General features: G+C 44.0%; 2 protein-coding genes across 3 annotated transcripts in view; one reads left to right on the forward strand and one right to left on the reverse strand.

The window, feature by feature from the left end:
• Syn3 (synapsin III) overlaps positions 1-7,854 on the forward strand; it is a 444,971-nt gene extending 437,117 nt beyond the window's left edge. For both annotated transcript variants that reach the window (XM_015482794.2, XM_048802432.1), the window contains one exon: positions 709-7,854. In XM_015482794.2, coding sequence (XP_015338280.1) covers positions 709-841 — 133 coding nt within the window. In that variant the 3' untranslated portion in view covers positions 842-7,854. The remainder of the gene's footprint in view (positions 1-708) is intronic.
• A 704-nt stretch (positions 7,855-8,558) lies between these two features.
• On the reverse strand, positions 8,559-23,803 carry Fbxo7 (F-box protein 7). Its single transcript, XM_015482796.2, has 8 exons — positions 23,509-23,803; positions 20,516-20,743; positions 19,037-19,178; positions 17,192-17,275; positions 14,512-14,607; positions 12,317-12,493; positions 10,408-10,445; positions 8,559-9,238 (listed from the first exon to the last, which is right to left on the reverse strand). The coding sequence occupies exons 1-8, from the start codon at positions 23,680-23,682 to the stop codon at positions 8,855-8,857; spliced, it is 1,323 nt and encodes a 440-aa protein (XP_015338282.1). The 5' UTR covers positions 23,683-23,803; the 3' UTR covers positions 8,559-8,854.
• Between the last annotated feature and the right edge of the window lie 732 nt (positions 23,804-24,535).

A 24,535-nucleotide genomic window follows, 5' to 3' on the forward strand; every position in this document is an offset into this window, starting at 1 on the left:
TCTCCATTTTTTAATGTGTTGACAAGACGGTGTGCAGACCCTTTAAACTCGTGACGTACCCACATCGTCCCATCCTATGTCACCTCCCCTGGACTGTGAAGGTCTCAAGGGGAGGGCACGCTGCGTTTGTCCCTGCACCCCATCAGCTGGCCCCGGGGCTGGCACACAGGAAGGGCTCAGCAGGATGGCTGCAGGCCAGCTCCTGTGAAGCACTGGGGTCCCAACAGCTGGGACCATGAAAATTCCAAAATGGTGGGGGTGGGAGCAACAGTAAAGGCCTCGAGAAAGAGGTGGGAACAGAAGCCCAGAGGGTCAGATCTGGATTCCCACTGTGGGGCACCCTAGTTGGCCCAGGACGTCTGAGCACACAGGCCGGGGGAGGTCTGGCCTCCCTAGGGAGGTCCGGCCTCCCTGGCGAGGCCTGCTGCCGGGGCAGCCTGGGTGAGCGGAAGGAGCTGAGCCCTGGAGGCGGCCCCCTCTGGCTGTGAGAGTCCACCAGAGCAAGAAGACCTGCCTCTGCCACTGTACCTAACAAACGGGGATCTCAGCAAGCGCTTGCAGATTGTGTGACATCCCCACCAGTCCCCGGTAAGGGCTGCGACACCTGGGTTCTGGTCTCTCAGGCCTCTGGCTTCTGGGACAGCCCCAGGCCCATGTCCTCGGGAGCCCGGGCCTTGGCCCCGCAACCTCCTGGCCTCTGTCTTGCAGCAAATCTCAGTCCCTGACTAACAGCCTCAGCACCTCGGACACCTCCCAGCGCGGGACCCCGAGTGAGGACGAGGCGAAGGCCGAGACCATCCGCAACCTGAGGAAGTCCTTCGCCAGCCTCTTCTCGGACTAGCCCCGCCGGGCGGAGGGCAGGAGCCCGCGACCCTGGGCCCTCTCCTGGCCCAGCCTCCTCCTCGGCCTTCGTTCCTGGCAGGAAGAGGAGGCAGGGCCCGAGAACACACTTTCTAAATGTCTTCGACCCAGGAACTGACTGACCATCTCCATGTGTCCCCACTGTCCTTCGTCATGACCCCAGCGCGGTCTGAATGAGAGGTGGGCCCTGGAGAGCCGCCCGGCTCCCCGACATCGGCCTCTAGACAGACCGTGCCACCCGCCGTCCCCTGGCTGGCTCCCCTGCCCCGACCAGTGACGTCTGTGCCCTAGTTTCCACAGTCTCCACATCTCTCCTTAGTGCTGTGCTTGCCCTTGGGCCGGGTCCCCTCCCAGGCCCTGGCCACCCCGATCCAATGCAGCCCCTGGAGTTGACCGAGCAACACAGGAGGCAATAATTTTTAACAGCAAAGAAAGCAAAACCCCAGCAGGGACTCTACCCCCTGCCCAAGCTCGCTCTGACCCTCCGTGCTGGGCACCTGCCCTCAGAGCAGCGGGCAAAGGCCCTTCACGGCCAGGGCAGGCGGGGGAGGGAGACCTGAGGTCAACAGGAAGAAGCCAGACCTGGGCGACAGGTGGGGCCTTTAAACAACAGAAGCAGAGAGACGCCCTCGGGTGCCCCCAGGCCGAGGGTTGCCCTTAGCTGGACGGCCGCGGTGGGCACAGGCTCTTGTAGGAATCCTGACCATCCTCGCCACCTCCCCGTGTGTCAGGACCCAGGGAGAATCAGCGGACCAAGACAGGGGACCGAAGGGCTCCAGGTCAGCGTTGCACAGACCCTGCCCGCAAGGCCCTGGTGGGCCTCTCAATTCCAAGAGGGTCCCATGGCCAAGTGGGCTGTTAGGGGACTCCTTTGGAGACGCAGAGTGCAAAGTAGGTGGCAAAGGCTCTTGGAATTCCTGCAGGACAAAAGATCAGCTCTAACTTTATTTTATCCAACTTATTTGACCAAGCAAGTGAACGGCAGAGTGGACAGGGCGCTCTCCCCTGCCCCAGCCCACCTCCTGTGATCAGTGGAGCCAGAGCGGTCCCGAGTCACCAAGCACCTGGTGCTAGAAACATCGTAGGTGCAGAAGCAGCCTCCGGTCCCAGAGTATTGTGACCTCACCATGTTTTCCTCACAGCCCACTGGGAAACTTGAGTATGTCTTCCCCTCACTGTTCTCGGGAAGGAGGTGGAAACTAAAGTGGCCTGGAGTGGCTTCTAGTAATGACCAGCCCTGCAGATTGCTTAGCAATCAGCTGAGGCCTACCCAGGTTCCCCGGAGCATAAACAGTCACCACCTTTGTGTCCTTTCAACCCAGACTGAAGTGGTGAGGACAAGGACAGAGACTCTCTCCTGCATTGGGTCACTAGAACCCTGGGCCTCACGGGTTAATGGCTAGAGACTGATACTGGCTCAGTATCAAAGTGCTAACCTGACTGGCTGACAGAGGCCCACTTGGACCTTAGGGTCATCCCCATCTTGCCCTCTTTCCTCCCTCATGATCAGGTCAGTGTTGATAGTAAGAGAGCCTGAGCTACGTTAGAGATCCTCTCCTCCTCCTGGTCAGGATCCCTGGTCTTGGATTCAGTAATAAGTAGCAGTTCCAGCATAAGAAACATCAGAGAGCTCCTGTTGTCAGTGACCACTCAGAGCCATGGTTTGGCAGCCGAGGCCTGGTTGGCCCTGACTAGGATCAGCAGGAAAAAAACAAAACAAAACAAAACAACCCAGCCGTGGCATGAGATGAGGGGACAGCTGGTGAGGGCCTGGTTCTCTTTCCAGTACCCAGAAGACCCCACCTCCCTTATTCTGTGCCTGTGTCCTGTTGAGTTCAGTGTCTCTGGGACGATCCCTGGTGGCACGGGGGACCTCACTGTGCCGCATCTCCTTCCTCCCCTCTCAGCCTGTGCCCTGTGGCAGGACTGTAAGCAGGCCACTACTGGCCAGGAGCGGCAGGGGCATCCCGGGGCAGCGCAGATTGGGAGATGGCCAGCGTTGTCGCCTGGAGGGAGCCGCAGCTGCCTTGGGAGCATCACCTTCGTCATATTTCACTACACCCCCAGGCAGGAGGCGGCGGCGGGGCCTTAGGGCCAACACGTGCCCCACCCACCCCCCACCCCGGCTTTGGGCAGGTCATCTGAAGGTGGGGAACAGATCAGTTCATAATTAACAGAACTTTGCTTTTCCTCCTTTTCCTCTCCTCTGCTACCTGACCTCCTTCTCTCCCTCTTCCTAACAACTTCTCGAGGACACTGGGCCGGGCAGGACAAAGGGAACAAGACAGTGGTGTCCAAGGCGGGTGCCTTTGAAAGCTGTGGTTTTGTGGTGCTGGGCGTCGAACCCTGGCCCACACGTGCTAGGCAAGTGCTGTACCGCTGAGCCACAGCCCAGCCCGGTACACCTAGCCAAAGAGCGTGTAAATATCAGTCCACGTAAGATTGCTCGTTAGTCCTGATCAGTCAGTGATCCAGGATCCTGGAAGTTCCAGCGCCCACGATTCCAGGCCGAGGTAACCACTGGACATGGACACGGGTACATCCTAAAATCCTGTCACCTTTTAGTTTGTAGTTCTCTTTTTTGGGGGTCTCTGACAACTGCTTCAGTAACCCACGGCTTTCCCACTTGGCCCTGAGAAGTTAGGGGTCACTCATGTAGGTCCCATGTTGAGAGAAGCAGAGCCCCAGCCTCAGGGGCCTCAAGGCCTGGGGCCCTCGCTTCTCTCCTGATGGTGGCAGTTGAGTTTGCTCCCGTAGAAGGACCAAGGGGCTCTGCCCCTAGGTGTCCATCACATGATTCCAGCGCAGAGTCACAGGACTTGCAGTCTGGGTTCTTCTACTTTACAAGGTATATTTCCTGCCCCCATTTTTCATGGGTAGATCCTTCAAAGAAATAATGCCGAGCTACTTTCTGAATCAGAGGGTGAGAGAAGAACTGTAGGTCCCAGGATGTGGGACCACAGAGTCCACGTGCTGTAGGAGCTGAAGAACATGGGACACCCAGTGGCCATCATCAGTCCTTGACAACCACCCCCCCAACACTCTGTGATACCACACAGCTCCAAACGCACAGCCAGGTGGTCACAGGCTGCAGGGAGCTTCTCAGTGTGGCTGTGGCTTGTGCAGAGTGGTTACAAAGGCAAATGAAGCCTCCTTTCAGACCAAAGGAGTCAGAATTTCTAGTCAGGGGCCCAGAACCTGCCTTGGCCAGTCTCCCTGGTGGTGTTTCGATGCCTACTGAAGTAAGATCAGCTGCTCTGAGCTCAGCTGGGCGGGAGGCCGGGCACGAGAGGCAGTTTGGTCCGGATGTGTTTCAGTCACCAGTAGCTTGGGACCTGGTCCCTTGAGGAGCCAAATTCGTGGCTCCATAAACAGTGACCCACATGGCCTAAATTTTCCCGCTTTCCTATATTCTGTCCCTTGTTCCTAGAAACATCTCAGCATTTAAATGTCCTCCCTGATACTCCAACTACAGTAAGTCCTTTTAAACTCCTCATCATCCTGAATTTTACAGCCATCACAGATATGTCTAGATCCATGACAAACAACATTAGTTTATAGTCAACAAATCTGAATAGCTTTCCATGGGTCTATACATGCATCTAGAGGCCAGGGATGGAGAGGCCTATGGATGGAGACCCTGGAGCCCCCAAATGGACTATTTTCTCCCATATACGAGCACATGTTCCTTCCAAAAATCTAACCTTTAATAACTGTGGCATTTAGAAACTGGAAAGGACAGAAAGAAAAGGGGAGTCACTGTATATAGATTTGGAAAGGTTACATTTGTTGTTTTTTGCTTTGTTTTACACTTTGACCCAAAGAAAGGCCAGCATTTTCCCTCCTAGCTGACTTGTTGAAGCTGAAATACAACAAAGATCCATTCAATTTGTGCACAATGGTAGGGATTTAAAAACACAGCTTCAGAGGACACCCGCCAGCCAGGGAAAATTTCCTGCAGATCTTCCTGCATCAGCATGATAAAATGGTACTGTGCTTACAGGTTCAAGTCACCTTTCCAGGGACACCAGAGTGCGTGTATCCTCTTTCCCACCATTCCCTGGTTCTTTCATTACTATATTCCCTCCTAATACTCACGCCCTGTGCATAGATAGGGCAGTCAGTGCTACCTTCCCCAAATTCCAGGGGTGATGGGTGTTCTCCGTGTGATAACAGACACGGCAGCATGAAACAGAACATCAGGTAATCTCACTGCAGTTCCTGTAGTGAGGTACCTTGTGCATGAGGCAGAGTATATGCATGGCTCGTAGTAGGTGCTCAGGGCATGTTTTAAGTGGGCCCTCCTAGCAAACTGTGATGTTAATAAAATATAAAAGATTAAACTCGAAGAAAAAGGCTGTCTTTCAAAGTGTATCATTGTAAGGAAGTCACTTGCCTAGAACCAAACCAAAGATTAGTAAAATGTGGTAAAATAAAGAAACTGGAAAAATCAGAGACAGTTTTCTAACCTCAGAAAGATCTCCTCTAAACTGAATCTGAAAAGGAAGGGGAGCCACCTGAATGAGCCTGAGACAGCCATCCTGGGGAGCATGGGCCTGAGGCCAGGGGACCCATGGCTGCCACTGCTGGGAGCCGGAGAAGGACTAGGGAGCCACAGCTGGGTGCCGCGAGGCCGGTGCAGCCATGGCCAAGCGCGGGAAGCAGCCTTCTTGCAAGCCATATGGATCACACCTCCCCAGAACACAGCTTCCCCACAGCCTCAGCCCAGCCACGCCCTGCCCTCCCAGCACCAGCAAGCAGGCCAATCTTTCCTACTTTACTCAGCTCCATTAAACAGCTGGGTGGCTCACTCTGTTCTGTGTATCTGGAATTTTACTAAGGACGCAGGTTGGTCAGGGGCTGGGCTAGTGAAGCCAGCCTGTGGATACAAGGAGTCGCTTAATTCATCCACGGGGACTAGCTCAGTGCCCAAGTCCTTTCATGTGTATAGCATGCATTTATCCTGGAGGGCGAGCTGGCTGGTTACTAAACACACTGACAAGGGTCAAAAGCTGTCCAGGCCCCGAAGTGGCCACTGATTAAATTAACGGTTTCAGCCTAATTAATATTTAGACTCTAATAGGAGGTGGCACTTTGGGCTTGGCTGAACACAAATGGACGGCGGGGCAACAAGCAGGCCAAGTCACTCCATTGATCAAGCTTGGTGAAAACAGGACATAAAAGCTCCCTTGTGTTTCCACAAACAAAACAAGCAGCCCACAGAGATGAGATGTGGACACTTAGACCTTGTGCTCAGCTCTCAATGGATAGGCCAAGAGGAAAAGGCAAGAAGAGTTGGGAAATGGTTTTAGAATTAGTGAGGCATTTCTTTAAGGAAAACCCATCTGAAGCATCGCCTCTGTGTGTGTGTGTGCGCGCGTGCGCACGTGTGAATCCTTTAAAATCTTAAATACCTTTTATAATATCTACACGGTTGGTCCTGCCAATTTTAATTTCATTCTCCAAACTCTCCTATGGCAAGTGTCTGTTATCCACGGTCTTCCATTAAGCAGCAAGTGGACATTTCCCTGTCCATCAGCATTTTGCTATGGAATATCAGAAACAAGTCCTCCAACCTGTCAGAGAATCCCAGGGGACACAGTGATGTTAGTTAAATCTCTGTGACTTACCTAGGCCACTGCAATAATCTTACCACCCTGCGCCCTCCAGTCTGGTGGAGTCTACCCAGGAGTCAGCCCATGCTCCAGCACAGAGGAGAACAGGGGCGGGCTGCCCAGCTCCTCTGGGAGGCTCTGTAAGTAGGCCACTACTGCCCAGGAGCAGGGCCCTGAGAATAGACAGCAGAGGGAGGAATAAGAAAGTAGTACAGAGATATTGAGCAAAGCAGTGGTTTCAGCCATTGGAAAGAACCAAGTAAGAGCCAGAGAGGTCCGAATCCAAGAGTTTTACACAAGGAATCCCAGTTAACTACCTGGAAAGCAAGCCCACCTCCCATGTCTGGATCACCAGCCCCTCCAAACCAATAATTTTCATTTATAAGTAGGGGTGGGAGAGGGGAGCAAGCACCTGTTACTCAAAATAACTAAAGGGGGGAATCTTAAGGGACCAAAGACAGACTCAAGTCTTTCTTGTAGATCTGCACCTCACCCGACACTTGCCCTGGAGCTCCATCTCGCTTCTGTGGTCAAGTTGATGTCAGAAAATCACACGCTGAACAGGCTACTGCCAAACCGCCATTTCCCTCCCATTACATACCAGCAACATGTGCAGCTCACAAGTCTCAGTCTAGGGACAGGATTGTAGGGTTTCACAAGCTTCTGTGAATTTAGCTACTGTCATGAGCAAAAATGTTGAAAATTGTTTTAAGAATATGTAATGAACTATTGTAAAAGATGCGCAAATTGAGGTTTAGGGCCCGTGGCCAAAATCCTAAACTGAGAGGGTTTGTGACACCTGCCAGTAAGCCTGAGCAGAGGCAGGGAAGCAGCTCCTGTACCCATGGTCGCCAGCACCATCGTGGGCTCTGAGGACTGCTCAAAAATGACTGCATCCCGAAAACCAGTGCTTCTGGTTATCACCGTCTCCCACGCCCACCTCCCTCCCTCTCAGAATCTATTCAGTGTGACTCAACATTATATGGCCACAAAGAGGTGTACAGAGCATTAGAATATATCTGGGCCCATAAAAGCTTCGGGGTGACCCTTTTAGCCAAGACCCTCTCCCCGCCGAAAAAAGCCATATGGCATCTAGCAGAAACTCATTTTAAAAAGACTGACCTGTACCTCAGATATTACAAAATACCACAGAAAGAAAAGTCAACAGCCCTGATCCGCTTTCATACATTAAGCTACTAAAGGTCTTGTGGCTTTTAGAAAATCATATTGACTGGACTTTCTTCACTGTGATGGAAAAAGACTCAATGTACATGTGTAGCAAAAAAAAAAAAAAAAAAGGTTTCGCTTGTGATGACTCAAAATATTCTTGCAGCACATAACATTCCAAGCCATCTCCTTATATGCAAAACAGATTTTTTAAAAAGCAGGAAGACATTGGCAATATTCCTAAATATTTTCTGCAAATGCTATTCATGTTTTATTCCTATTGTGATTCAGATTTTAATCTGTGTCTATAGCATGTTTCTATGGTTGTTTGTATATATATGATAAGTCACTTGTGCTTGGCCTTTTTCTCGTAGGAAAAATAAACCTTGAATTTTGTGTAAAAGCAAATATTCTTCAAATGTTCTTCAAATAAGAGGCTATCTTTGAAAAGCAAGTAGCTGATCAGCACTCAAAGCATAACTGCTGTAAAAAGAAGACATCTACTTAGATTATAAATAAAGCTACTGTGTTCAAAACATGAGGGGAGAGAAGTCTCTACAACCTCGCTCCAGCCGGCTCCAGTACCAAGAATCCCCATAAGCCAGCAGTGTTCAGCCAGGGCTATTTCAGCGCCCAGAAGTGCCACCATAACCTGAAAGAGCTACAGAGAAAGGGAAAGCGCGCACCCAGCCCAAATTTAACAGAACTAGTTTTGCTTTTATTGATTTTATAAATTCAGTTTTCACTTAAGGAAGACCACTTTAAAAAAAGAAAAGAAACATATAAATTCCCTGCAATAATAATCTGCTTAACTCAGTAGGTTCTTTGATACTTTTAAAATATCCAAGTAACACTGTGCACTTGTTCTAAATGTTTATTCTATATCTTTCTGTAAAAGAAGTCAAGATAGCCATGTAACTTAGATGGTTTTTTAATCTGCTGCACATTATCAGTATAACAACTCCGTTCTAGAGAGGAATCCAGATCAGGGAAATCAGTAGCCAACTATTCCTGTGGCCAACCTTTCCACAGAGCAGCCTTCAGGCCACACCACCCCTGAAGCTGTCAATACCCACAGAAAGCTCTGGGAGTGCAACTCTCACCACATGTTCAGAATCAGCACTAGAGATCGGCACCCCAGGGAGACAGCATCTGCAGCTTTAAAACACATAAACAAAACCAGTCGAGCTTCAGAGTGAGATTGCAAACCATCACATGAATGACAGCCGGCTGTCAGGTGACCGACCTCTACTGGGCCTGAAGGGAAATCTGTCATTGGGCCCCCCTCGCCCTGGCAAGATAGGGTTTGGTCCCGGAAGTGGGCCAATTGGATCAAAACGTGGTCTGAGTGGAGGGAACTGGCCAGGTGTCTCCCCGGGCCCCGGGATGAGTGAATTGATAGGGTCCCCGACATAGGGAAGTGTTGGTCTTTCGTCGTATTCACCACCGATGATTCCTGGAGGAAGCAGCGAGCTGGGATGGAAGGGGTGCAAGGGGCTGGGATAGAATGGGATGGGGTAGGGCGAGGACGGCAGGAACATCACGTGCCGCCCTCTCTGAGCTTCTTTTCTTTGTTTGTGCCTCTTCCTGTATAACTACAGAAAGAAAAAAAAAAGAACAAGATATGGTAAGTGGTTTAGATGTTTCCCCAGCAGTCAAGTTGATCAGCGTCCACCCGTTCCCCACCCTCCTCCCCACACCGTCCAGGCAGACAGCAGTGCGCAGGAGAGCTGAGGCCAGCGTGTCTCTGCAGACAGGGCAGCAGCCCCGCTCAGCACAGCACCAAGTGAGTTCTGCTCTTGAACACCACTGCAACTGAGCCACCGGGCTAATCTGAGGTCACAGTAAATCCAAAGAGGGCAAGTGAGTGGCATTCTTTTCAGAGCTCCCAGCTGATACGCAAGTGTAGGTCAGCTTTTTGTGAAAATGGGAAATTTAAATATGTGTTTAAAATGACATGCCACAAAACATAAAGTCAGGTATTGGAAGGATGAGGGGCAGCACACTTAATTCATTTTTTTCACCTAAATTACATCCCCAATGGACCTCCACTTAAAATACAAAATAAGTGCCTATTTTTGAGTATGGAACATATCCTAAATAATAGTACTGTGTTTTTTACATATTTGAGAACTTTCACTGAATTTTATTCTTCTCTATTCACCCGATGAGTGGTGAATAGAGAATAATAATAATAATAATAGTCCTTCATTCTAAAGAATTTTTCTCAGTCTTATCAAAGTATTTTATAATAATCCCGTGCAAATAAAACAATATCAATATCGTTTGTTCTTTGCACAATACACTATGCTAACTAGCTAAATGGTTAAGGTTATTCTAGGACAACAACTCAAATTATTTTTTGCAACAAAGCAAGAATGTTTTATATAAAGATGAAAGCAATCTTAGGCTTTTTGTTAAGATTTCTTTTCTGGGGCTGGGATTGTGGCTCAGTGGTAGAGTGCTCCCCTAGCACGGGCAGAACCCGGTTCGATCCTCAGCACCACATAAAAAAAAAAATAAAGGCATTGTGTTGTGTCCATCTACACCTAAAAAATAAATTTTTTTTTAATTAAAAAAAATTTCTTTTCTGTATAATTACAGGAACACAAGAACTACATCTAAAGTAAAAGTTGAAAACGTTTTCATTTTTGAAGCTAGGTTTCATTACATCATAATAAAAGTGAAAATATACTCTTGATGCATTAGTTTACTGGATACTTCTGGGTCAAGCACACTGGCCTTGATATTTAAAAATACCTACCTCTTTCCAATCTGTGTCTCGAGCTCTGACAGTACTATCTAGAAAGTAAAACAAAAAATGAGGAATTAAAACATTTCATTCATCTGGATTAAACATCATTTGTTTTTGTCCTAAAGAAACTGAAACTTACCCATTTAGCATAAAGAGGAACACGGGACATTTGCATAACACATCATTCCTTTCCTGAAACTAATTCAAACCCTTTCTCAATAGCACGTTGGGGGGGGGGGGGGCGGCTGTCACTGCCCAGTGCACTGTGGTAATTCCCACTGTGATCCCAAGGACTCTGGAGGGTCATGTGGCCGCCCCACCCTTCAACCGGTCACATGCACACTGTCCTCTCCAGCCTCATCCAGGTGTGCCAGCTGCTCCCCCTGTTGCACCAAACAAGGTTCCTATCATAATCCTCATTCTTTGCTGCAGGGCAAGCTGATTTAGGCTTTCTTCCATATTTGGGTTAGATTATTTCCTCCCAACCACAAAGAATGATTTCAACTACCAAAAGTATGAGCACAATTAAATCTTTTTTGTGTGCTTATATCTTATATGTGACATGAGGACAGAAGATACCAACCAACTTTAGGACTACGGAAGAGTTTGGATTAAAGATGGCGATGTCTTCTCTACCAATTATTGCAACCACAGAAGTCAGAGTCAAGGCTCCAACTCTGCAACATTTGTCCACAGGGACATGCAGCTGGTGGAGGAGCCTGTGAGTACAATCTGGAAATGAGAGAGCTGGATCCCCCTGGAAACCCAGACTGCAACATGCAAGGAAGGGCGTCTGTCCTTTGTTGCATGTCACAACCTGCGATCCTTATCCGCTCTCCAGATGTGCTCATCACTTTGTCTTTATTTTTTTATTAAAATATTTTTTAAAACTTTTAAAAATGATATTTGCTGACAATTATAACAAAATAGCATTTTAGACTTTAGATTCAGGAGAGTAGGAACAGGGAGAAGGAAAAGAGTAGGTGACAGGGAGAAGGAAAAGAACAAACCAGGGCACGCACACTGCCCACATTTTGAAGTTTTAAAAGAAAAAAACCAAAAATTTTAATAGTCCAAATGACTACACATGGTATCCTGCTTTTAAAAAAAGGCTTCTAGCCCCAGATGTTTAGTTGCTGAGATGACATGCTAAATCTTATCATCCATTTTTATTATATGAACCACAAGATGTATTTTGCACTGCAACAGAGACTACACCTACAAAAACATAACTAAATAGGAGTCTATTTCTATTTTATAAACAGATACTGTTTATAAAAAATAAATACTGATTTTTCTATTGTGGCTTTGCTTTGTTTTGGTGCATGTGTTTCTATAAATGACATTAAGTTGACATCATGACTCCCTCGAGGGCCAAACAGTTTGAAAGACACCAACATGCAGTAACACACCGAGAGGCACCAGAAAGAAGTGCCACGAGCAGGCTTTTGGCCTTGACCTGGTAAACAGATTCTAATGTCATCGCCACCACCAAAATGATCACCAGGTCACATCAGTGTGACCATATGGACCTGGCACTGCCCTAGCGTGTCAAAGGTGAGCAGCTCCCTAACTACAAACAGGCCTCAACCACTGACTGGGTAAGAAGTGCAGCTCATTTCCAAGACGCTGAAGGGGGCTTTAGAGAACAAACCTGTCTTACTTTCACTTCTCTATCCTCAAATAATACACTGAGTCTAAGGGGTTATTTGTGTCGCTGAGAACACAAAAATGAGTAGAAAGAGTTTCTGGAACACAGGCAAAGACTTAGGATCTCTTTATGCTAAGGGTGTTCCTTATCATTCGCAACTCAAAAAAAAAAAAAAAAAACCATCTGGCAAAGCCAAGTACCCTTGGCCCTGACAGCCAGAGTGAGAAAGACCCTCTTCCTAAGCTAACAGGGCCGCACGGAAATCACCTCGAAAGTCCCGCAGGTACAGACACCTCCACAGCAGCGGGTCACTTGAAGCAATAAAGAGGTCCCGACAGACTGCAGACAGACACAACACAGAGCGAACATCCAGGAGTCGGAAGATCCGCAGCTTCAGTTCCAATGGGAGGACCACCAACCCGAACACGTCTGGAAGGTTCAGGGCTAAAAGAGAAGAGAGAAGCAGCAGGTACACTGAGCCAAGGGCATCCAGGTTTTCCCCACACAAAAGCTGCCACCTGTTCCTTTCTAAAGCAGTGACAGACTAGTCATTCTCGATTATCCCAGTACGCATCCTCCACACACATCTTTAACCCCACCTGACTCTATTACCACGAACTCACACAACTCTAGGCTCCTCACTCCCTTTACATTTTGCAGAAAGACATATACTTTTTAATACAGATTAAATAAATAACAGGGTCAACTGCTAAATACTTGCCACTGGCTTATTCTGCCTCCAGCAATATTCACTGCAATAAAATCCCTCTATTCAGCTGCAGTGAATGGACAACCCACTGCTTTTCAGAAATGGTTCCACCCCCGCCACCCCTGCCTTTTACCAGCTCTGTGCCTCAGGACAAGTGAAACTAAGTCAATTTCCTGCACAGTGGGTTGGTAGTATTACCTAGCACCTACCTTACCATGTTGTGAAAATTAAATGCATAAATAGCACCATGTTTAGAAAACATTTGGTGTATCACAAGCACTCAAGAGTTAGAAATAACTATTATCTGACATTTAGCAGGCTAAAGAAAAAGGAAGATAGAGAAATTCAGAAGCAAAGCCAAGAAAGGAAAACAAAGAAGAATATGTACCAATGTCAAAAGAAAATTATTTTTTTAATTACAAATCAAGTATCTTTCATTTGAAATGCTTGGGACTGGAAGTGTTTTAGAATTCAGTTTTTTTGATCCTAGAATATTTGCACAAACTTCACTGATCAAGCATCCCTATTCCAAAAATCCAAAATCCAAAATCTTTTGAAGGTCTTGTTTCCAATTTTTTAGTATTTCAGATTTCAACTTTCAGACCTGGGGATGTTCAACCTATACTAGCTCCTCTGCAATATTTACAATGCTAGTCTGTACTAGCAAAGAAAACAAAAAACCCAACAAACAAGAGTTTTCAAATTCAAATTTCAAATTCTCTCATCACCAACTAAAGAAGAAAATAATAGCCAGGGCACCATGCAGCTTGAAATCAAAAATATTTATTTCTCAACATATAAATAGTACATAAAGCTTACATATCTGTTTGTGCAAGTCCGAAACTCCTTACCAGCTGAAGGACTGTGGTAAATCGTATGCTGGTTCTCAACTACTTCCCACCGTCATTAGACTTCCATGGGCCCCTACTATCAGGTTTGGCCCCTTTTGACTTACTCTGTCCAGTGATATGTGAGCGGAAGTGACCCTTCATTTCTGGGCCAAAGCTTTAAGATCCCACACAGTGTTGGGCCACTGCTCGCTGTTCCCACTGCCCCAGGGAGAGCATGTCCTGGCTAAAGACCACGCCTCGAGAGAAAGCAAACCACACACCACATGCACACGACTAACAAAAATGCTCACTTTAAGTGAGTAAGAGTTTTAAAATATTTTTTACTGCAACACAAATAAGAGAAAACGAATAACAAGGCTTTTGACTGAACTATAAATCTCACAGAATCACGATACTGTCATCCATAAAGCAAGTGTAATAAAATCTACTTCAATGTTACTAGCACTAAATATCCACCAGCTTGTAAACATCTGACAAAGTGCTGGACAGAGTCCCCAGTCAATGTTGGCTTAAGAAACAAAAACAAAAAACTTAGGCCCAATGTACAAGCTATTTATTAATGTTATTTGTGTGTTTCCTGAACACTTTTGGGGATCTGTGCTAAACCATGGAATGTCAAAGTGAGTAAGACTTACCTCTACTTTCCATTCACAACCTTACAAGGAAAGAAATCACACAATTACGACACACTGTAAAAAGCTACAATAAGAAAACAGACAAAATGCTACGAAAATACACACAAAGGACGTAATACCACTGAAGACGTAAACTGAAGCCCAGTCTTAAGAGAAACTTTCAGTAGGGGAAAAGAGAGAAGGGAGACATCAGAGTCACCAAGCATACCATGTCCCCTGACTGCTGTTCCCAGTCTTAAACTGGGGCGACTCCTCACCGCTCCTCACCTTGCCTGGTGACAGCCAGAAGAGGGTACACCAGCTGGTCTTTGAAGAGGCGGGACAGCTTCTGAAGGTCTTTGTACACTTTGGCTGCATTTTCCCCTAGAAGATTTTTAGAAAATAAAAATCAAAACACAAAAAGTGTTTTCAAGTGGAAAAACTTGAAATGACGTCTGTCTTCTGTATCTACCAAATCAAGGTGGTAAACAATATTCATAAGTAATTCCTTCACAGATAAACAGCAACCAAAGTCCCTAGTTGAGAAAGAGGCAGAGTGCATGACTGATTAAAATAGATCGCAGAGGTAAAGCTAAAATTCCCAAATCAAATCACCAGAGCTGTGCCCAGCCCACTAGCTCCTAGGCTATGACCACAGAGAAAACTGCTGTGTGAGATTCACACATAAAGCAGGGATTTCCAGACTGTCCACCAATCCGTTCTGGACCCTGGGCACACAGCAGGGAATTGCTCTGATGGAGCTCAGAGCTTAGTAAAATAACAGTATTTATCCCATGATGACTAGGTATCAGCAGTGCCAAGCATTTTTTTGAGCCTTTCTCACATCAGCAATTCTCCCCTAAGAAAAAGACAGATACTATTATTCCCATTTTAAAAATAGAACAAAGTACAATAAGCATTGTCCACAGCCCCACAGTGAGTGGCAGAGCAGGGAGAGTACAAACCTAAGGGTGTCTAGCTCCACAGAACTTACCCCATGGACCCACAGAACTGGCATCACCCAGGCAATGTCAGCCCTGCCCAATCAGAACCCGCATTTCAATAAGATCCCAGGGGATCCACAAGTACAGTAAGGTGTGGAAGCACACCAAACTGCCCCGAGGTCCCCACTCTACTTCTGCCATTTACCAAGTGTACAACTTGGAACAAATTACCTACCTATCAAACTCTCACCTGTTTAAGGAAGAGACCACCACTACCTGGGAAGAGTTGTTAAAATGGAAAGCTCCACACACAGTGCATAATACACCAACAGCACCTGCCTGCTCCCTTCCCACCCATGTCTATGTACTTCACTATCTATAGCAACATGCTATTTATCAATTGATTCACAAGCACAAGGAAATAGATGCAGTTAAAATCTAAATCTTTGCCATGTGAACCTGCAATCTCAAGTCTGAAATCTAATGTCCAGACCTCATTTTAAAAATAAGCTTGTTTCAAGGCCTTTCCTCAAGTGTGAAACTGATTTTCTTTCAGTATTTTCCTTTAGCAACCTATCTTATAAATAATTAGGCACTTAAAAGGTCCAATAACAGTACTTACAGAAAGTTACTAGGGTCTACACTATAACCCACAGTAAAATTCATTAAAATGACTTGCCAAACAGCAAATCTCTACCCAACATAAAAGCACCTTATTAAAAATACTTAATTAGGGGCTGGGGTTGTGGCTCAGTGGTAGAACACTCGCCTAGTGTGGGTGAGGCTCTGGGTTCGATCCTCAGCACCATATAAAAATAAAACAAATAGAAATAAAGGCATTGTGCCCATCTACAACTAAAAAAAAAATTTTTAAATACTTAATTGAAATAGTCCATAAAATTATATAAAGGTATTAACTTTCTGCCTCCATTTCCTTTTTCCATAAGGGAAATAAGATTAAGAAGAATCTGAGCTAGATTCTCTACAGAAGCTGTTTTTAAAATTATAGCAGCCAGATGTATCTATTCCAATTCTAAATCCCCCTATTTATTAGGTCTATACCTGTGAAGCAACTTAATCTCCTCTAGACCTGTTTACTGACCTATCAAATTGTCATAAAAAAATTACTGTAGAGTGTAGGGTACTTCTTCCATACCAAAGTCCTCCCTGGTAGAGATGAATATAGTGATACAGCCAAGGAATTTCAAGTTTTTATGATTCTAATAGAAAGGCACCTTTATAGATTCATCAGTCTAGTTCATGCATCCAATTCAAGATTGCCCCCAAGGGAACAAAACCTGGTTCTGGAGAGCAAACAATACCCTAGCTCTATAAGGGTTTGTAACCTTCCAAAGGGTCATAGTATATTTGTGGTATTAAAGCTTAATGGAGGAGAGCAATTAAGGAAAAAGAGGAAAAAAAATTTACAAACACTCCTCAGGGGAGTTAATAAAAAGGAAAAAAAAAAAAAAAAACAAGGTTAATACTGGTCTAATCTCACATTAGATTTTTAATTCAGCTAATGCCCAAGTTCTATGTTCAACCAAAGACATTATGAACAATCTCCTGTCATCTTAATCTCATTTAAAAGTTTCAGTATTTTTATTTTAAATTGTTTTATTTGTTTTAATTAGTTACACATGACAACAGAATGCATTTATGCACTTGATATATCATACATAGATAGGATATAATTGCTCATTTTTCTGAGTGTACATGTTGCAGAATCATATTGGTCATGCAGTCACATATATACATACAGTAATAATGTCTTTTTCATTCTACTGTCTTTCCTATCCCCATATCCCCTCCCCTCCCCTCCCATCACTTCCCTCTACCTAATCTAAAGTAACACTATTCTTCCCTAGTGCCCCCGCTCCTTATTGCGAATTAGCATCCGCATATTAGAGAAAACATTCAGCCTTTGGCTTTGTGGGATTAGCTTATTTTGAACATTATCTTTCTAGGTTTTTCTAAAGTGAACTTCTCAAAGCTTTACCCATGTCAAGTCACAGTTACATCACCTGGTTCCTCTGTGCAAATAAAGGACTCTGGCAACAGCTGCAATCTTTTCACACTTCGAATCTCACTGTTGATTTTTAGTGTAGCTATAAATAAGCAAAAGAAATATGATTTTTAAATGTCACTTTATCAATCGCCTTCCTTTTTTAAGACAGGCCTGCATTTCCTTGCCCACAAGCACTAAGGACACATTATATAAAACAAACTGCTCTACACCTATTTCTTTCTCCCACTGCAAGGTCAAAAGTGTAAACCTGCATGAAGTGAATTCACCCTCATACACCACCTTTTAAAACTACAGTAAGCATCTTTATACACAGCCCACTAAGAATCACCAACAGCCGCTCATTAGCAATTGAGAGATATGCAACAAGGTCAATAGGAGAAAGCCAAACACAATAAAACCATTATTTCTAATGCAGTCACTAAAAACAACATTCTTCTTTTTTTAAAATTTAATCCTTGGCAATGGTTCTATCCTTGTTCATTAAAAGAATCCTGCTAGTTTTCACAGCATCATCACACTCTAGGCCCAAAGGACCAATATTCTTGACATCACCACAGGGTTCAATTTTAATCGTGCATACAAAGGCGCACTTCATCTACATCATGAAAGAGCCAGTGATGTGTTCACGCACACGTGCACCAAGCAGGCTGCCCTGGGTGAGGAGAGACTTAAGGACACTGTTCCTTTTCAAAGTACCAAGCCTGGAATGGCTGGCTGCCACACAAGCCTTCAAGTAGCCAATTGCCAAGAACAATGAAGGCACAAAACATCGGAATAAGAAATTAATCATAAATTAAGAAATCAGAGGTTATTATATGCATGTCATTAAGTGCTTTCTTAAGAAACTGAGGCAAAAAATTACAACTTCACATTAACTACTTGGTAACTTTAACCGTGATGTGCACAGCAGAACATTTAGATAAAGGCAGAAGCTACTGAAGCTCTGCGAGTAAGAATGTCAAACTAAGAGCTCCACAGGCTAACTGTGAAGGCCAACTGTGAAGAATTGTTGACAAAATGCTGATGGTCATCCTAATGCCTACATTTTTTCAAACACGGGAAACAAATAAAAATGCTGTCATTCCAATCTTACATACCATCTTAACCAGCTAAAAGGACAAACCTCAAAAAGAAAACAGAATAAAAGTAAAAAATCCTGGTCACTCAAATGAACCCCCAGATTGTGTGATAATGAGACAATCCCAGAGAATACTGGAAGCCGGTATGGACCCACGTGGCATGTGAGCTAAAATGAAATACAAGAAGGAATGTACTGTCTCTCAATGAGATTTCTCAATGAAAGAGGAGAACTTTTTAAAAAATTGTTCATTCAGAATAACTTTCATGGGGAAAAGGGAAGGAAAAACATACACACTAAAGTCTCAGAACTCTTAGCAGTGTTTCTATGCATTGCTGGTCACACAGATGCCAAACTGTGTGACGAGGGGCCTCAGCCCAATCTCACCAGCCTAGTTCAAAACTTTCATTAAAAATATAAAGTAAAGCCATATTCGACAAGCATAAAAAAAGAAAAATATTCTTGGAAGAGTTCATATGACTCATCTTACTCCTGTTATCACAGCTGCTCCCAAAGCAAAGGTGAAGATATCAAAAGAGCATGGCTGCCCCAAGACTGAAGGCGGCTGGCCTACACATCAATCTCAGGTTCTATAATCTCTCAGACACATGTTGTCGTTGGTCTAGAAACTAAAGAAAGCTGAGAGATTCAATTACATCATGATCACCAATCACTGAAGTGACTCAGAAGAGAAACACATTAAGTTCCTAAGCTCTGTACTTAATTCATGAACCAGCAACCATGACTGTGCCATCCAGGTACCATTGACGATGACCAGGTTTCCCAAAGGCACGCAGGTGAGTGCGGCAGAGCCACCCTCGCAGAGAGGGTGTGTGTACTGCAGTCTGTACACACCGCTCGACTTCCACTTCTCTGGCATGGACACAGCTTTGGCTTCAGTCCCCTGAGGAATAAAATAAAAGGAAAATGAACAATGAAGAAAAGCATTACTCTCAAAAAAATTAAAGATCCAAAAGACCCCTAACTTGTTTAAAAATGAGCCTTCCTTACAGCTCCCTTAATAAAATGTGCCCCCCATCAGTAATCCTACCATTAATGAAGAACAGAATATTGTAACATTTTTCTATTAAAATTTTTGTTTGAATAGGTAAAATAACATCATAGAAATAAGGGTTAATTTCTTCAAAGACACTTCTCCCCTCAGCAAAGCAGGCATTATTCAAGATCCCAACTTCAAATATCGCTTTCTTTGTAAAGCCCTTTTCAAAACACCTGTCATTCCCTCACATTCTGTTTGTATTTTTATATAGTTTTATTATGTTCTCAATTTATTTGTTATTTATATTATAATTCCTTTTATTTATCTCTTTCATCTATTTATGGACTTGAGCACAGGGGTGTTCAATATTTTGATTTTCTAATTCCTGGCCCAGTACACAGCACACCACGTGTGTGAAGGATCTGTGAATGACCACACCTTGAAACCCACCACGTGGCCCAGGGGCCAGCAGCCTGGGCATGTGCAGGAGTATGCAAGCTCAAACTTCACCCTTGATTTACTGAGTCAGAATATGTGTTCTAATGGGACCCCAGACATTCTTTAGCACATAAAGTTTGAGAAGCTGTACTTTTAAAATGTTTTCCTCTGTGATCCCTGGCATCCCATATACATCATGTCTCTCCTAAAACTTAACCCAGACCATATTACAGTTTATATGCTTGCTTATCTCTGCCACTTGCAGACTCTGAGCAACTTGCAAAGAGGGATCACCCACTTGTATGAGCAATCAGAGAGCAGGGACAAAGCCTGCACCTGACATCAGTAGATGCTTATCGGTTAACAAATGGATGAGCGAATACAGATAAGCAACTACAACATAAGAACAATGTCTCTCTTCCTAACTCAGTCATATTAAATTACTGGCATTTCATAAAGCCATTAACATAAAAAATAACCAGCTGTGTAGGCACACCCAACCCACACTCAGTGCCCCACTTAATCCACATATTATCATACATAATGTTTTGTCTTTTTTAAACTATAGTTACTATTACCTCTGCAATATTAAATACTGAAAAAGGAAATGAAGAATCAAAAAAAATAGGAAGGAAAAGAGGGAAGGGCACATTTACTGAATGCCTATCACTGTGTTCGACAATTATGCTCAATATCCAACCCCATTAAATAAAGAAGCCTGAACACTACAACGCCCTGGTGACGTTTACTGATGCAGTGGACACACACCCATGAGGTGTGTGGGTGCTGCTAGTGGCACCTACCTGAGGTATGTACCCTGACTCCAACATGAGGAGATGGACCAACACTATCAAGGCATCGCTGGCATTAGAACAACTGGCTGACTGGTACAAGGTCTCTAAGGAATGTGGCACCTGCCCTTCCGTGGCTTCGCTGCAGAGCATGGGTTCTGAGGGACAGAAGCCTGAGCCCTCCTCCATATCCACGACATCTTGGGTTGACTCAGCTTCAAAGGCTTGACTAGGCCCTGACTGAAGAGGATAAGGAAAAAGAATTCATTCAAAATACTTATCTTTATACAATACACTTTGCATCCTAGGCTCAAAGCCAAAGCACAACACTGGGTTTAGAAACAGATGACATTTTAAGGGAGCCCTCATGAAGAAGTGAGCCTGGAACCTAACCTCCACCCCAGGTCCTGTGACTGCAATAATTCTGGCTGACATGCCAAAGACACCCTAGAAGTCATCCTTGAGTCCTCCCTCCACCTCACTAACCCACCCCAAACCAGTACACTCACTGTGAGCGGCTCCACAAGCTGCCCCTCCCACTCCACTGGAACATCCTCTCATTCTTGTCTCCTGACTTCCAGCAGCTTCCTCCTGCCTCCACATTCTGTCTTCTAGTACATTCTACCCACTGCTGCCAGTTTCTTGGCCATTAAAAATCCAATCATGTCCTATGTCCCAGTTTAAAACTCACCAGTATTTCCCCAAAACAGGCACCAGAATTTCCCTCAATCATGCCTTAGTTGGTGCCCCTTGACATTCTTAGGAAAAAAGTCAGTGCACAATCAAATAAGTATGGAAAATGCTCCAAGCTACAGTCAGCTAACCTCACTCACCATATTCATAAAATACATCAGTATTATAAAAGCTCTGAGAAGTCTAAAAATAACAGCAATGTGTAACATTTAACCAAGACACACTGTCCTTCCTCAATATCCCTGTGACACTTAAAATCCCATAAAACATGCTTTTCATAGAGGACACACCGAGAAATGCAAGTCTACAAAAATTAAATCAAAATTCCTAAACTCTTTAGCAAAGAAGGCCCTTCATCCCCTGCTCCCTCACCCATCCTGCATTCACTTTCTTCTAGGATCAGACCACAAGTCACCCATTATGTAACCCCAACACAGTACCTGACACATAGTAATATACTCAATAAATGCCTGTCAAACAGATGTTAGAGGATGACATCTCACAACTGCATAATGTTTTTGATTTCAAAGTGTTTTCTCATTTGTGCCTTACAATGATCCTATAAATTAGGCAAGACAGACGATAATGCCTTTTTATAGATGATATAATGCAGAAATATTATATAACACAATCAAGGTAGCCAGCTAGTAAAAATTTGAAACCAATCCACATCCCCAGACTCACCGTCTAAGGCTCTTATATGCAATACATACTTCAATAATTATCATATTAAATTCTGTTCAGAAATCTCATTTCCTAGGCTTGTGCTCAATTCTAAATGCAAATAAGATTTCTTCTTCTTCAGTTTACATTTGCATTAAAGGGCACAGTGTGAGTGAAAGACTGGAGGAATATAAGGAGCCAGAGTGACAGCCATTATTCCAAAATCTCTGAGGATCTAAGCCCTACTGTGGAACGATCCAAATCCACTTGCTGAAGCCCAGAGGCCAATGACAATTCACACTGTCTACATAAAACATATGCACACAACCCTGTCTGGGATTTTTTTTTTCTTTCTTTTTTTTTTTTTTTTTTTTTTTTTTTTTTTTGAGCAAACAGAAACCACTTAACATGAAGCTAAATTATGAAAAATAAGAGCTTATTTTTAACATAATGTCTAACTTTGGGCCACTTACTACTCACAGTATTGTGAGACAGAATATATTTGGAAAATTAACAAAGGGTTACACTAAGCTGAAAACTACATGTGAGAGATCTGAATTCCCCATGGGCTTATCAGCCTGACTCCTAACTCCTCTCTCCAACTGCCATCCTCTGAGCCATTCTGATAGGAGTGTGTTTATCATGTCCTTCCCATGGGTGGACATGAAGAAAACACTAACACCATCTACACAGACCATTTTGCCACAGATCATTTACAAGACACAGAAAGCAGTAACCAAACTGCATTAGAACAGCATTCAGCTCTGATATGTATTATCCCCGTTTCTCCTTAAAGACCAGGTACTGGATGAATGACCAAATGCAATGAACTGAGGAATTAATTTATATTAATTTATAAAATTCACCTCCTTTGGTTTCAAGTTTTACTCATCTGTGTTACTTCCCTTTTTAATGTTCCCTTACACATTTACTTAGCAGATCATACTGCTTCAAGGACTTAAAGCATCAAGCTCAGTTTTCTTGCTACAATTTTACAGTTACCCTATACAAACCTTAGAATACAAAATAATGTGATTTTAAGAAATTACTAGCTTGTGGCAACATTAATTTGTCAAAAATTTTCAAAGGGAAAGTAGTAACTATCACATATCCTATAAAGATGAACTATTTTAAAAAGTACACAGAAGTTAAAGGGAATTGCCCTTCTACTAAAGTTATCTCTGAGTGAGTCTATCAGCAAAAAAAGACTCAGAAATGTAATTTAAATATGTAGCTAAATATCCTTACTCATTCCCCCCGATTACCTGCATAAGGCAGAAATAACTCTTCTAAAATAAACTGATATCCAAATATCTGGACACAGATGATTTTCCTAATTCAGAACATTACATATCCTTGGAATAGAACAGAGAAGAAAAACTGGGCACCCTAAGCTTAGAGACAGTGACAGAAACCAAAGGATAATTGATCTGAAGGAGTAAGTACTTGAACGAAATACTTGGAGCAAAGCTAGGTACTTCAGAATGCCAGCCCAAATACCTTGGTCCAGGTATTTAGAAGTTAAAAAGAAAATGTTCTATGAGAACGTGATTTGCAACATACTGATGCCAACTACACCCACTAGCACAGAAGTTAGCTGAGGCGTCAACGACTTATCAACTACTTTACTCTTTGTCTTTTATACTCACCATACTGTTGTCATTCCAGACATCAGATTGGGCTGCCTGTCCTTGGAATGAATCATTCCGTTGTTCATCAGGTACGCTGGCCTGACTGGAGCTGGCGGCCAAAGAGGGTTGGTCATTATTCTGGAGTGAGGAATGCTCTGAATCTGTGGATGAAGGTAAGTTAGGTGCTGGCATGGCATCTTCAAGAATCAAACATATCAAGTCCCCAGAAACAATCCCATACGAAGCCAAGGTCTCTTCATCTCCAGTGAGGGCATCCTTGTTGTTCAATGTAATTGCAAATCGGGTATCAGAACTGCCAAGAAAGACGGATAAGGATAGTAAGAGCTACCTATTACCACCACCCTAAATTATACAGCTGGAATATATATAAGGTATATGGCATGACTCTAGATTATAGATTTCTAATGGCTAAAACTTAAGCCTACTTCCCTACCATCAATACATGTTTTCAACAATTCTAAGATACATAGTTTTTTATATTTTGACATCTTTGAAATTGGGATGCTTCTCAAAAGCAATGACATACTAGTTTAATTCACAGCATTTTCCCCTTAGTGTTAAGTAAAGCAATGTGTCTTATAATTGGCTACAAATAAATTCAATGAAATACTCTTTCTAAAACATAAATGAGATCACATCATTCCTCTGCTTAAAACCCTCCAATGGTTCCGACCTGAACTTGAATGAAATCCTCACCATGGCTTCCAAAACCCAACCCCCCACCAACACCACCACCACCACACCTGTGACATTCATTCTCTCTCTCACTGGGCTCTGTCATGAGATTCCACCCAGCCACTCAGAAGAGTAGATCAACTCACTGCAGCCTTTGGGCCTCTGGTTAGCTTTTCCAGATCTTAAAATGACTGACTCCTTCTCATCACTAAGGGCTCAGCTCAAAGGTCACTTCAGAAAAGGTTTCCACCCAGTCTACAGCACTCTCTATTTCATTCTCAAGTTTTATTTTTACTGCAACACCACTGTATAAAAACAAGGCCTTTACTTGTCTATCTTCCGTCTTCCC

Source organism: Marmota marmota, unplaced genomic scaffold (assembly GCF_001458135.2).
Source record: "Marmota marmota marmota unplaced genomic scaffold, marMar, whole genome shotgun sequence".
In the NCBI taxonomy this organism is placed as follows: domain Eukaryota; kingdom Metazoa; phylum Chordata; class Mammalia; order Rodentia; family Sciuridae; genus Marmota; species Marmota marmota.